The sequence below is a fragment of the Neodiprion lecontei genome, chromosome 1 (genome assembly GCF_021901455.1).
Source record: "Neodiprion lecontei isolate iyNeoLeco1 chromosome 1, iyNeoLeco1.1, whole genome shotgun sequence".
Classification (NCBI taxonomy): domain Eukaryota; kingdom Metazoa; phylum Arthropoda; class Insecta; order Hymenoptera; family Diprionidae; genus Neodiprion; species Neodiprion lecontei.
Window position 1 is genome coordinate 25,610,872 of NC_060260.1, and position 15,916 is coordinate 25,626,787.

The following is a 15,916-nucleotide window of genomic DNA, read 5'->3' on the forward strand; positions in this document are numbered from 1 at the left end:
AGTGGTTTCAGATTGTACAAAAGTAACGATTTAACGGCAAAAAAATGGTTCTGCCACGAAACCGTGTATTCACGCTATAAGCATAATCACACGGTCAAGTTCCTGTCTAGGGTTACATCAAGGGCTTAATATTTTTTCTGAGCAAAGCTCAAAAAAAAAAAAAATAGAGCGTATATTACAGTAAAGTAAAGGTGGCATAGCTGGCATTTGCTTATTTCATCCACGTCACAGTGGTCCAGAAAATTCAATAGTTAGACAGTAGTTCGGTCAATTTGTTTCTGGTGTTCGGCGAAGTTCATGCAAGGCTTGGCCGGACCGAATCAGTATTGGCTCAGTATGTTGAGATTTACGTGTTGAGAATATTTGAATGTTCGCGTCTATTAAATTATATGGTAATATATCAGATGGGTAGTCAAATGAAAGCCCAGTTTCAATAACTTGTTTTAACTAACTTGGTGTGTCACTCATTTCCAATCACAGTACCCTCTGTGTCTTCTTCGCGCCCAGTTATGTGATATATGTATGTATACTTGACTATAACCACGTTCTGTGTAACTTCATTTAACATCCATTATTGTTAAATAAAATTATGCAATATATTCTACGGAGTAATACTCGCAGTGCAAATGTTTTTTTATTTGACCTGATCGTTATTAAATGAATAACCAACATTACTCATAAAGATCGAGTGGATTTTCGTAAAAGGGCGGGCATAATTCAGAGTCTTATAATTAGCTGTATCACAAGCTTTACGAGGAAGCGTATGACTCTGGCTTTGGTAAATACAGTCGTTTAAATAAATCAAATTTAAATTCGAATTCGGTCCAAGATCAGCGCAAACTTTTGCGGAGGTTTGGTAACCAGGCCCTGCTTTCAAAATCGAATTAACTTTTGAGGGTGCCTTCGAACCCTAATGAATGCTGACATTGAGAGTGCCAATGAAATCACAAGTCGTACGAACCGGTACAATTCGAACATAAACGTATACCACTCAAATAATTTTGATTTTTCCGAAAGGCTTGTTACTAAGAAAAGTATCCGTAACTTTTTACTCTTACAACGTTCGTTGTTCAGGCTTCACGTTTTCATATATTGGCTTTAGCGTGAAAAGTCGAGAGGTAGAAAGTAAAGACGAAAGAAATTTTTATACTTTTCTCAGGCTTTTCTCGAGTACCTTCTTCTTTTCCACGGCCAAGAGGATTGCGACAGAACCTTACTTCCTACCGTATGCATAGACTCACCTGCCAACTTCTCTGTACATCAAACATTACTTTCCATTATTCCGCGAACAAACGTGAACGCTTTTCTTTGTTCGGCCTGCTGCCAGCGTCAATACGTGCAGCAAGAACACTTCCATCGCCATTGTGCCTAGCTATGAAAGCCCTGCTTAAACATTCGATAGCTAAAGGTTCCGCACGCACACTCTCCATGATACTCAACCCTTTGATATAAAACTACGATTTAATTGGCAAAATCCTGTTTCAGTTTCCTTTTCGGCAGCCCGTCAATAATTTTTCAATCTTTTTATTTCTCGAATATGCCGTGAAGAGTTCACTTTGGTAAATTTATTTCTTTTCTCGTGTATTTTCGTAAATCATAAACGAACTGCATCGACCAAGTAATTGTGGAAGTTAATTCCTCGGATAGTCGTGTAACTCATGTATATATACACATATATTGAATTGGCATTTGCACATGCGTGTTTAAAAAAAGAAAGAACAAAATACAGTTTTTTCCTTAACTTATACACAAGGTGAAGCATCGAAATTACTTAAAAATATTCACAATAATCTCGATAAATTATATCGAGGTGTCAAGTGTAATTCCGTAACCTTGCATACCTACCATAATTTCAGTGACGGTGCGCAAAGACAGCTTCCTGCGGGTAAAACCTGTTATTTTATAATGAGCTCGCCCGAGGGAGAAGAGTCATATTTATATTACCTCGTGACCTTCTCTTATATACAAGGATACTGCGGGATTTTTTGAATTCATTTCTTTATTCTTTGTATTTTTTCTTCGACCCTCACTGGCTGCGACATGGACAAACTTCCGGTAAATTGAGTCAGTCTTGATCCATTAACGAACCCCCAGTGATAATACTGATGTACAAAATCTCACAGGATGCCAGCCATTTATCTGCAGGGGTTCCAATCCTCGCGTGACATTGTTATACAGATAATTTGACAGTTTCCTAGCTGCAGAGGATCCTCGAAATATCTTGAAAATTTATACGGTTAGGCCTGGAATTTATCGGGGTTCAAGCCCCGTTCGATCCTCGATCTTCGATTAAACTTTTATTCTCACCTTTATTGAAGTTTTCATATCATGTAGGGGAAATGTGAGAGAAAATGGTCTGCCAGCACCCGAAAATAATCAAACATATTTGGCTAGAGATATAAAAATAAAATGATTCGGAGAATATTCTGACGCTCGAAATGAATTTTTATACTAAATATTCGTTGCTTAAAGAAAATATTTTCACGAACGAACAGTTGATCTTTCTCAGTGTTGTACATTTACGCCTTGAAATTGTTGAAATAATAAACTTTGAACAATTTTCCTCCTATTTTATTAACCCCTTGCAAATTTATGCATTCAGTTGGACCAGTGGCGATATCAAAACAGCCTCCAGAGATTGCGGAGGTCGAGAAGCTCTTCTCGGCTAGGCTCCAGATGGGTGGCAGGGGTTTCCCAAAGGACTGCGAGGCTCGTTATCGCGTAGCAATCGTGGTGCCATATCGAGCCAGGGCTCAGCATCTATTAATTCTACTCTACAACCTTCACCCGGTTCTGCTTCGCCAGCAGATCGACTACACGATCTTTATAGTGGAACAAGAGGGTGAGTCATAATTAAGGTTCAATCCAAATTCAATTATCACCAGTTCCTCAAAGGTTCAATCCAAATTCAATTATCACCAGTTCCTCAAAGGGTAACGACAAGTTTTTACTCAAATAGTCTCGGATTTGCCGGCGTTCGCATTCGCCTCTCTCTTTCCGCGCATAACAACTTCGGTACGAGCTTTTCCTTTCTCAGGGTAATTGCGGACGACGTCTCAAGTAAATATCTCGCAAAGCCAATTAGGTCGACGGTTGTTCGAAATTGGAATTACGATCCCTCTTGGCATTAGATTACTTGGCTTATAAAACGCCCGCCTGGTCGTTATTGCAAATCAGCCTGCAGTGCTTCGCACATTTACATAATTAGATTGAAATTGCATTCAGGTTTGGCAACTTTAAGGACGTGTTACCGCTATCCGTTGGTCTAAAAGTAACGGAGGAAATGCGGTATCAGATGTAACTATAGTTGATTGCGCTAATTTCGTTTAAAAAACAACCCCTGGTGACTTAAAAAAATTTAAACACTGATATTAAATTATGAAGTACGATTCGTAACCTTGTGGAGATAACATTATTGAAGTTTTTTTTTTTTTTAACACCATACTCGTATCGTTTGTTCGAATTTGATGAATAATAGCTCATTTTAATTACGTTAATTAATCACTCCTTTGCCTGAAACAGATTTCCAATTACGGCAAAAATCGTTTGACTAAAATATATGATAGTTGATAGTTATAATAATCTGTCTCACGGTAATATAACATAATTTTTGATTAATCAACCAGCTGATTAAAAACTTGGTGGTCTAGGATCTGCGATGAAAGTAAGGTATAAATTCACTAAAATTTAAAAAAACTGAAAAGATCATAAAATACTGAGGTTCCTTTAAAGTTTATAAATTTGCTATCAACGGTGTTTTTTTTTAATATTCGAGGAAGGTTTTTTCGATCGAAATTTATTCGTGCTCACAACTTCAATTACATCTTCGGACATTTATTTTGTAATTTTTTGCATCGACCGCGCTTTTTTTACCAACCGATAGTGGCATTGCAGCTTTAATTCCGGGGTACTATTTTTAGTTTTAGTCGCAGCTTGCACTTGAGATTGCGAACGCGTTGCACCGCGGAAATACCCTTCCATTAACCGGAAGCGACTGCAGATCTGTTTTATGTAACACCCTCGGCAGCGGGGAATAGAAGGACAAACGGAAGGGTGAATGCCGCATTGCAGTACCTGTAGGTACGCTCTACGTTTACATCTATTTAGGCTCCGTTTAGGTAACGATTGAATTAAAATTCATGCGCTAGTTTTTTTTTTTTTTTTTTTGTTTATTCGCGATTCTTATACGAAATTTTCCAATTCGAATGTCGGCTTTACCTACACGGCTTAGATAATCCATTCGATATCGAGGAATCGCCTCATTTTTGCTATACCTCAAAAAATATATACTCAAAACCGTTTGACAATTCCTTCACAAGTGGTTACATCATATATCGGACAAGTTCGGTTACATATCTCAGGACTTACTTTTTTTTCTTCTTGTAATATTAATCCATAGGATATTATGCCGACGTTAGTTACTGTTTTTGCTTCTGCGTATAATTGCATACGTGATTATATTTCGGAGACTAATAGCTTATCAGAGTTATAAATACATTTCATCGATTACTAAAGGAACTAAAAGTATCGAAGGAAAGTAAAAACTGTATTAGTAAAAAACTTGAAGAATGGAAAAGAAAAAATATTTGAGAGTTAATGAAATGAAATACGCTATCTGGTCAAAGGATCTCTGTTGTTAGGTAACTGGTAAATAACTAATAAATAAATGTATGACCAGACTTTTAACACGTTTATAAAGCTCGTCATAAAATTGTTTCTGACGTGTCATATGTTACGAGTTTTTGCTTGAAGCGTTATTGTGAACGTGATAACGTCATTCAACAGATATACACACATGTATAAGCAATGAATTAGCGAGTGCATAAATTATTGAAACAACATGAAACTAGTGTCGAAGGCCTTCAGTTACTAGCTTCGAAACAAGTATTACATGATCTGTGTTCTGGTAATTAGATCTAAGAGGACAAATTGTGACGAAAGTGAAAATGTGCTAATAAAGAGATAATCCGTCGTTACACAATTGATATACTGCTAAACTGTTCGGCGCTCTCTATTAAACTATGTAGTATAGTATATATGTATACATATGCACGCGTCGTTGCCAATTATCGTGCTACTACCGAGTTCTTGTTACGACCTTGTGCCGAAGTGACAAACGATTTATGCACGCGTTGATAAATATAGGTATATACACAAATAACTAGGCAGATAGATGGATAGACGTATAGATGGATGGATAGATAGATAATTTATTGCGCATGGCAATGTTGAACAAACACATGTGACAGAGAACGGTAATGATGCTTCATGGCGATAAATAACAGCGGAGTAGCAGTTTAGCAAAAGTAAGCAGAAAGAAGAGAGAGTGAGTGTGCGAATGACGGAGGAAACCGAAATTCCATCGCAGCTCTTTAACTCAGCTTTAATTTATAACAAACGGCGTCGAAACTCAATTATGATGCTCCGAGACTGTAGCTCATCTTGAACTAGAGAAGCAGCTCGACATCTTTTCCCATTTGCTATAATAACTTTTGAAAAGTGAACAGTCAGCAAGCTATGGGTGCTCTCGAATTACTATGTTTTTTCAACTCGATTCAACCGGACGGATGAATATTTGTAGTCTAAAAAGGGAATTTCTCTTCTGAAGTAATCGATTCCTTTTACCGAGTGGATAACGCGCGACTTGTACTCCTGAAAAATCTCGTTCCCTGCATGCCAATGCCGTCACAAATGAAAGCTTCACCATATTCTTTCTTTTATGTATCGCGAGTGTATCGAAGACTGTTTTATCTCTTGAATTTCTTGACATCACGAAATCTCGTTGATTGAATTCCGTTGGCAAGGACGAATTTGAATCGACTTGAGAAGAAACATTGTTTTTTTTGTTGGATAATGGATTGCGCATTACTGAACCTGTGCGAAAATTGCAAAATCGCAGAATACGCTCGATATTTGAAAGCGATCACTTCCTCGTTATATACAGGTTTAAACAAAATAACGCGATGTAATGATTTGTACTGTAACCTGGTGTGCGTGTATGTGAGTAACCTTGACTTTAGACCATCTCCGAAAACCGGTTTGCCATATTAATCGGTAAACATCGTGTTTGATCTCATATATAGAACATCTCGGAGACTTGGATTGGTATAAATGTTTACACAATCAAACCGCTTCGCCTGTGGCTTTGAATTACCTCAGCGCGTAACCACCGCATTCCTCTTCGCCGCATGGCGGTAGTAAAAAAGACAATATATTATCAACACTAGCGAAATATTGTATTTGGTTCACAAGTGCATCGATGATCTTATAGCAGTTATTATATACATAACCGAGAGGTCGGTGAGTCGAAAGACTCAAATCCAAAGTAACGAAGGTTTCAAAAATATCTTATTATACGATGAATTGGTCTAATGTATGGACTTCGCGACCGACATTGATTTCAATTCTTCGGCAAATAGTAGTAATTTTCTAAAACTCAAATATGTCATAAATTTATGGCAAAATGATGTGTACCGAATTCGGTGGAAATTTTTTTCTTTTTTTGCAATACCTACGTTTCATCAATTTTTCGACATGTTACCCAACCGTCATTTTGTAAGCAAAAGTTGTACGAATTTGATAAAGTTCTTCAACGAACATCTTTACAGATTAATTTATTTTTTAACTCAAAGTCATTTTATATATATATATATACATAATCAGCTCGATTTTCACGAAATGAGATTAAATCATTATTTCCCTTTATGAAACATGTTCCGGAGTTGAGAAAAAAAAAATTTGTTCCAACCGTCGCAAGGGTTTCCACACCAACGAATTCAATGGAGCCTAGACAAAAGAACGCATTTAATTTTTATCAAACATTTTGGTTCGGTATAATAACAAAGGCGGCAGCGGCACTGCCGGTATATTACGATCAATGAATGCGGAATCCGGCACATCTTACCCGACGCTCTTTGTGAGGTGGCCAGTTTATACCCGCGACGACGTTGCTAGTTCAGGTATAAAATTCATATTTCTTGTGGTTAAGGAGCCGCCGAGTCTGATCGTGAGAGGATGTTTCGACCGAGTAACGGCATGTGCAAACTACATATATACGCGCATACTTAGATGAGTCACAAGAAGCATCGACTCGCGTAGAGTGGCTTTGTGCCATTGGTGGGAGGTTCAGAAGGTTTAGTAATAGCGATTAGAGTATATCGTACAAAGGACTGTGCTATCTAACGCCAGGTGATTAACAACCTCCAGGACCTCTGCTGCAATTCCTCCGAGGACCTTAGAAGAGTAGATTACGAATAGAATAGCATGCCTCCGACTTGCTTCCCTCTCTTATTCTTCTTCCGCTTTTTCGCATTTTCTCATTTTCTCGTACTCCGGCACTGTCTCCTCTCTATTCTGTCTCCGTGGGTGTTGTACCGTTGCGTTGGGCAAAAGATATACGTACCGTCTATTACAAGCAACGAGATTGAGTTTACCAGATGGAACTATAAATAATTCTTCAAAAACACTTCTTATTACCAATCACGATGTGCGTATGAGAGCGGCAATTATTCCCCGGTGCTAGGTTGAATTTGATTTTCATTTAGTACGAGAATACAGCTCATGGAAATGACTAATGGCATAGCTCTAAGAATAATTAGTGTTTCAGGTTTTTTACACTGATTAGAGAATGAAATTGCAAACTTAATCTTCGAGTCCACTTTAAGATTGACATACCCTGGAATATACAGGGTGTCTTTTAGTATTTTCACGGTTCAGGCGAAGGTTCATGATTCATTATTGTTTTAATCATGGATCGAGACCGGAATAACTTTGTTCCTAAAGGTACCGGCCGAGTCCTCTTAAAACTTTCACGCCCGACACTCGGAAAATAGATATTAGAACCCTTGATCAGTCCGTGTACGCGTAGATAGCACTGTTCTACGGTGCAGGCGGATAGAGCGAAAGAGGCTGTGTTGAAAATCCAATATCACGCGCTACTTGGTCTCGCGAAGGAGGAATACATTAGAAGCGAATGAGACAGAAGTTCCAGCGGTAGTAGCTAGGTAGGAACCGGGTTCTGATATTGCTCTACAGCAAATATAGAGACGAATGTATGTGCATATACATTGTGCGCGAAGATTGTGTTTCCGAATGAGAACACTCTGGTAATAATTCTCGGAGATCCCGACGAGCCTGTTTATACAATACATACGCTGCTTGATAAATTTTCATGACGTGTTTCTACATATTCGGATTTCGTGTATTTGCCTAGAGTTCTAGACTACGACGCAACGACGGTTTCACTGTTAAACCCAGACAAGATAGATATAGATATCTGGTGAAAAAAAGTTGTTGCAAGGTTCGAGGCACTTCGCTTCTGGCGTATCTCACCATGTCCAAGCGGACGATTATATACCTGGGAAACACTCGACAGACTAAACTCTGAAGCTATACTTAGGAAGAGAACGCCTCAAGCTCTGAAAGATATTTTTTTGGGTCACTTTAGATATACATAGATTCACCACATGTGTCGTTGAACTCGACTTTTACAGGTACCGTGCAGTTCAACAGAGCCATGCTGATGAACGTCGGATACGTCGAAGCCCTGAAGGAGGGATCCTTCGATTGCTTCATATTTCACGACGTGGACCTCCTGCCCGAAGATGACCGAAACCTCTACACTTGCCCAGAACAGCCGAGGCACATGTCCGTTGCGATCGACAAATTCAAGTACAGGTAAGCCTTACCTTATCTAAGCTCTTTTCACCTGTATTCAGAGGACGCGACGTCTGATACAGATTGCAGATTATGCTCATCTACGATTAATCGGTTCATTGTCAGTCAATAATGCTCCAGAAGCCTGACTCAACGGACTTCAAACAACAAGGCAATGTTCACACTTCCATAAGAATGATCTGATACGATTGGAACATATTTTTTCTTTACTCCTCGTTATTTGAAGAACTTCGATAAGTGTTCATGCAATCGTCCCATCATGTCAAACATTTGCTTTCTCGGTGACGATTAGCGAATGTTCATTGCTTACCGTTGTTTCGCAGACTACCGTACGCCGACATATTTGGCGGTGTATCAGCGATGTCCAGGGAACAATTTCGCCTGGTGAACGGGTTTAGTAACGTATATTGGGGCTGGGGTGGCGAGGACGACGACATGGCGAATCGTATCAAGGCACACGGTCTCCACATATCGCGTTATCCTGCAAATATCGCGAGATACCAGATGCTCTCTCACAAAAAGGAGAAGGCAAATCCAAAGAGGTGGGTGTAAATTACATATGTACATTACATACTGCGACAAGCCGAGACGGTTTTTTTACTTGTCTTCATCCTTACTATAAATCTATCGCGGTATCCGGTAGCCGTACACGTTTGCTGAGCAAACGATAAAACGTTTTACGATCTTCCAGTTCACCACCACCGTCTGTCATTGACTGAATGAGCGATTTATTTACCTTCTTTTCATTTGTCAAGGTACGAGTTCCTGAAGAGCGGGAAGAAGAGATTTGCAACCGACGGTCTTACCAATCTTCAGTACGAATTGGCGGATAAGAAAAAGTTACAACTTTACACATGGCTTTTGGTGAAACTTACTCCCCCTCAGCCCAGCTGATGGCTGCCTTGGATCGGCTAATCGTTGAACCCGGACTCATTCGCTGGGATAAGAGTCTTGCGGTGCGAGTGTGTGCCTCCCCATGTGTCTGTGTGTATGTTACGTGACTCACCACATATGGTATGGATGCGTTAAAAATGATAATAGTGAAGTGCATTTACACTGAATTTTTTCCTCTTGCAAGATCAATTGCAGATATACTTAGTAATATATGTATGTGCGTATGTGTATATATATGTATACGCATGCAGACACATATATGTACACAATTCGCGTAAGCGAAAGCAGTCTTGTTTTCCTGCATAATTTGACACCGTAAACGTCTTTGTACATTGAAGATAAATCGTTCCGAAATGAGAGCGGCCAATTTCATTATTTTTTTTTTTTTTTTATCAACGTGGTATATGTATTTAGTTGAAGCTAGCTTAAGATCTTGAAACTCATTCGTAGAGGGCAAAAAGTAAACTACCAAGATACAATTATTAAATGTAGTTTTAAGTTTTTAGATCTTTTTTTAATGCCATCGTCTGGACTATGTATAACTTTCGCCGATTTCTGACAAGTTACTTACCGATTCACGTAATAATTTTGTGTATATTTATCCTTATTCTGCCGTATTAGGAATAGGTTTTACGCTTTCCGCATTATTTATTATTAATGTGTTTTGTATGTGTTATTTTTTTTTTTTTTTTTTTATCACGATTACTGTTTTGATGTATTTTTTTTTCTTGTGCTCGTTCTCTTTTCCACCATTTGATATTAACGTCATTGAACGATTTCTAGCATACGTCTATGTGAAAAAATAAAAACAAAAAACAAACCTTTGAGTCATTCCGTAAGTTTTGTCATCCAGATAGAATCTCGAACAAGTTTTAAAATAGGATTCGTAACATTTGCTAGATAATAACTGACGAAACTTATACTCATAAATCATATCCAAATTATTTTCGTCATTCACGATTCCGATGTAATACACACACGTGCCAAATATACCTGAAAATATTATGTGTCATGAGAGAGGTGTAAAATCGATTTGCAATTGTTATCTCCTCGTTTACTGTAAAATATTTTTCCACTATAATTTCCAAACGATCAATACGACTTTTTGTTATACGTACCATGTACAGAAAGAAAGATCTCCGAATAAACACAACTACAGATGTGGTATTTGAGATATTGATATAAAAAAAGACGCTCAGTGAAATATCGTAATTTTAGAAGATACATTTATTTATTGATGATTATTTCTCGTGAATATAGATGCAACGATGTATATTTCAGCGTAAGACACAGGTTTTAGAGGAAGGGAAAAAAATGTTAATAAACCTTGTCACATTTTATTTTTATCAGTATATTATTATTATTAATATTATTAAAATTACTATTTAAATCATTGTTGAAAACACCTGAAGGACACTTTGCGGTGCGCGATGTATTCTTATAAATAGATCTTACTAGAATGCTAAGACTGTTATAGAAAAAAATGTAACATACGCTCAATAAGCTGTAGCGTTTTTTGAAATTCGCGCGGATTATTCCTTTCAGAGGAATTATCAATTCTTTTACTGTATACGGGTATTCATTCCCGTATCAGTTTCAAGCGGCAATAGAGCGGATTGTTCAAGATTATGTGTGTCTTTTCGAACAATCACTTGACGTAGTATGCAATATATAGATCATATTTTCGAATTCAATTTCACATCCTGCACCCAGTTGGCCAATTCGCTGTAATGCCGCTGATGCCTCGAGATATTCTGTAACAAGAAATTACTCCGAAAATGAGTTAGCCTAGAGATATAGTTTGTTGGTCGGTTGAGCGATACTTAAAATTTAAGTGCGAGGATGGGCTGTGAATACTGCACTTGATTAATAAGTCCGAATAAGTCGAGAATATTGATGTATAGAAAAGAACAAAAAACGAAGTAAAAGAATTTGAAGAAAGAAATTTACGGTGATTTAATTATTATTGACATTATTATTATCTCATCTTGAATCTCTCGTATAATTATAACCTGACAGCACTGCAGCAGTGTTAATACAAAAAGTTTATCCCCCTTGAGATATTTTCAAAAGGAGGCCCAATATTTTTCATTTATGGATTACATAATATATCAATTTTTTGTCAGTATAATACTGGATAATCTGAAGAAAACACAATATACCGACCCTCGTTCATTGCAGCATTGAATCATAAATGAAACCTACGCTTAAAATCATTCACAGAATTCAGACGGACATGAGGGCGCCGCTACAGCCTAACTAATCATTGCGTTTATTCGAAATTCAATTTTGTGACTCAAGTTAAAATGTACTTCTAAAGAAAAAACGATACTTTCCACAGCTTTGAGAAAAAATGAGTCTTGCGCTCAACAAAACTTTCTTCAGATTATATCAATAATAATTAGACACTGATCGTTGGTTTGTGAAAATACGAATATCGATAGTTTTTTCTTTCGCACATACTTGTAGCAACCGTAAGATTGGATGCATATTTAATTTCAATTACCAAGGTCTAATTTTATTCAAAAATGGAACTGTATTTATAGAAGCATTGCACGTGATCAAGCATATATGAGTTTATTTCCAACTCCGCTGTAATGAGCAAAATGTCTCTGGCAACAAATTTTCTACTCTAATTTCCAACGTTCATGGGACTTCAATACTTCATACTTCTTTTCGCATAAAAAAAAAAAGTATATTTCAATAACAGAATTCGAACCAGAATTAATTTTCAAAAACATTTTTATATTTCTAAGATCAGTGTCTGATTAATTTTACACAATAGTAAAAAATTCAAACTTAATTGGGCTGTAATTTTGTATGTAATAATTAGATTAGCTACACCACGACTCAAATGGTCTATGTATGTTTGTTCTATTGCAATGAGTCTTAGCGTAAAAAGAATAACAAAGAATGCCATAGTCAAAACTGCCGTACGTCTCTATGTATTTATAATGGTTCTTAAGACCCGCATAACAGAAATTGTGTTTACCTACACAAATGAAAATTGCGCAGAAACTGGAAGTACAAGAAATAAGTTATAATCGTATAATACAATGCGACGCCTCAAAATTCAAATCAATTACCAAAACCATTTAGAAGATAGTTTATTGTATCTCGAAATTGTTCAACATGTTTTCACCTGAATTTAATTAATTTGGTTTACAAGAATATAATACCACGGCAGTACTTCCTATTTGTTCAGTCGCCACAGGTGTATACTACTCACTAGAAAAAGGTGAATAATATCCAGAATTATTATAATAAAATAGCAACCAAGTAATTATTATACAATACGTATATACATAAGTACCATTAGAATTCGAGAGCCAGCAGAACAAAAACGTAAAAACAACAAATTAACACCATTTTCCCCTTGTATGCACGAAGCACTGTCGATAAATCTAATCTGACATAAGTGAAAATATTTTACTTATTCCATACTACGAATTTCGCGACAGAGAATCATGCCCTCGCTTAATATTTCAAATATTCCTTGCCACGTATAAGTCATTTTCCTGAAACTTGACAAGAGGAGGATATCGATCAACAGGATATCATGACTGTTGCTTAAATTAAAATGGTGCAAATATCGCCCCGGTCACTGAAGGGAAAATAAGGTTGTTAATTTCTTGTGCCTTACAAGGCGAGAATCAGACCTCCGGATCACGAATTTTGCTGAAACTTCTGGGGGTGTTTCTTTGCCTCGAAATATGGGGCTTCTGATATGTAGTTTCATGCATTGAGCCGTTCTTCACTTGGCTTAAAATTGATTGTATTTTCGTAAATGAAATAGCCTGTTGTGTATTGTCGCCTGAAATATTAATCTTCATTGTCCTTTTGAAGTTTCGCAGACACGTTCTCATAGATTCAAGTGTAAACAGAAATATTATTATTTCGAAGCCGTAGTGAAGTATGAATTGCGCATTTTCGACTGCCTGATATATTGTAAATCTAGCGAACGACAACCCAATGGATACAACTACACGTCAGAAGTTTCACATTTTGGTCCAAAGAAACAACCCTAGGAGTTTGAGCGAAATCTGTGATTCTGAGGTCTGATAATCTCCTTGTTAATCAGAAGGCAAGTTCACAAAGAAAGACAGTAGTTTTATTTACCGATATTAATAGTTATACTGTATCAAAGTATCCTGGTTCAAGAAATAAATGATAAACCAGTATGACTTACCTCGTGAATTCCTATCCACGTCTCGTCTATATATGAGACCTCTACACCAATTCGCTCGCATATAGCCAATTCTCACGACTTATAATAGTCCTAACCAGAATCGAATTTAAGCTGTTTAGAAAAACAAGAAACATAAATACAAATCACTAGAATTTTGGCTACATACAAACATAAAATCTATCATCACATAAGTCAAGCAATCGGAAGCGCCTCGGCATTTACTTTATCATTTGAAAAAAATTTTTTATGGATACATTGACTCGGAACCATGTAATTATTTAAACAGAGGTAGAAGTGAATTCCGGCAGTTTTTGGAATCGCGATAATTTTCGCCTAACATGCAAAGGGGTTAGCGTTACTATTTCTTCGTTTTTTGAGGCGAAAATTTTCGGTCCCGGATTTGATTTGAATGACCCTCACCTGACTAATTGGACCCTCAAAAACTCAGAAAACGCAGCGAAAAGAGCGTGGAATCAACAGTAGAGATGTTGCGGAGGACAAAGCACCTGCTGAAAAATGTCGAAAACACAGGTTCTCGTTATTTGGCTCCAACTTTTGATGCGTTGATCGCGGCGTATTAAGACTGCAACCAATCGATTTCTCTCGCAAAATCACGTCGGAATAGTGCTACAATTGATTGATTCAGGCACTTTTCGAAGACGCGAAAATTTTCGCCGAAAATGCGAAGGGGTTAGCCTTACTTTTTCTTCATTTTTCGACCAAAAATTTGAGGTCTCAGATTCAATTTGTAGACACTTTCCTAACTAATCAGACCCTCTGAAACTCAGAAAACGAAGCGAAAGTAGCGTGGGATCAACAGGAGAAAAGATACGAGGAAAAAAGCACCCGCCGAAAAATGTCAAAAACACAGATTTTCGTTTTTGGCTGTAACTTTCGATACGTTGATCGCAGCGTATTGAGACTGCGCCCAATCGATTTCTCTCGCAAAATTACGTACGAATAGTGCTGCAGTTAATGGATTTCAGCACTTTTCGAAATCGCGAAAATTTTCGCCAAAAATGGTAAGGGGTTAGCCTTACTTTTTTTTTTGGGAAAAAAATTTTGGTCTCAGATTCGATTTGAATGACCCTTATCTGATCAATTAAACCCTAAGGAACCCAGAAATCGCAGCGAAAAGAGCGTAGGACCAACAGGAGAGAAATGGCGAGCGAAAACCTCATGCTGAAAAATGTCAAAAATTCAGGTTCTGGTTTTTCGGCTGTAACTTTTGATGCGTTGATCGCAGCGTATTGGGACTGCGACCAATCGATTTCTCTCGCAAAATCACGTTGGAATAGTGCCACAATTAATTGATTCCAGCACTTTCCAAAATCGTGAAAATTTTCGCCAAAAATGGAAAGGGGTTAGCCTTACTTTTTTTTGGGGCAAAAAACTTTTGGTCTCAGATTCGATTTGAATGACCCTTATCTGATCAATTAGACCCTTAGGGACCCAGAAATCGCAGCGAAAAGAGCGTAGGATCAACAGGAGAGAAATGGCGAGCGAAAACCACATGCTGAAAAATGTCGAAAATTCAGGTTCTGGTTTTTCGGCTGTAACTTTTGATGCGTTGATCGCAGCGTATTGGGACTGCGCCCAATCGATTTCTCCCGCAAAAGTACGTACAAATAGTGCCACAATTAATTGATTCCAGCACTTTTCAAAATCGCGAAAATTTTCGCCGAAAATGGAAAGGGGTTAGCCTTACTTTTTTTTGGGGCAAAAAACTTTTGGTCTCAGATTCGATTTGAAAGACCCTTATCTGATCAATTGGACCCTTAGGAACCCAGGAATCGCAGCGAAAAGAGCGTAGGACCAACAGGAGAGAAATGGCGAGCGAAAAACACATGCTGAAAAATGTCGGAAATTCAGGTTCTGGTTTTTCGGCTGTAACTTTTGATGCGTTGATCGCAGCGTTTTGGGACTGCGCCCAATCGATTTCTCTCGCAAAATCACGTCGGAATAGTGCCACAATTAATTGATTCCAGCACTTTTCAAAATCGCGAAAATTTTCGCCAAAAATGGAAAGGGGTTAGCCTTACTTTTTTTTGGGGCAAAAAACTTTTGGTCTCAGATTCGATTTGAATGACCCTTATCTGATCAATTGGACCCTTAGGGACCCAGAAATCGCAGCGAAAAGAGCGTAGGATCAACAGG

The 15,916-nt window shown here is 37.7% G+C and overlaps 1 protein-coding gene across 3 annotated transcripts in view; it reads left to right on the plus strand.

The window, feature by feature from the left end:
• The window catches only part of LOC107223843 (beta-1,4-N-acetylgalactosaminyltransferase bre-4), a 97,302-nt gene extending 83,551 nt beyond the window's left edge, over positions 1-13,751 (plus strand). For all 3 annotated transcript variants that reach the window (XM_015663660.2, XM_015663659.2, XM_046730646.1), the window contains 4 exons: positions 2,603-2,842; positions 8,493-8,676; positions 9,000-9,218; positions 9,432-13,751. In XM_015663660.2, coding sequence (XP_015519146.1) covers positions 2,603-2,842; positions 8,493-8,676; positions 9,000-9,218; positions 9,432-9,570 — 782 coding nt within the window. In that variant the 3' untranslated portion in view covers positions 9,571-13,751. The remainder of the gene's footprint in view (positions 1-2,602; positions 2,843-8,492; positions 8,677-8,999; positions 9,219-9,431) is intronic.
• The last annotated feature ends 2,165 nt before the right edge of the window (positions 13,752-15,916 follow it).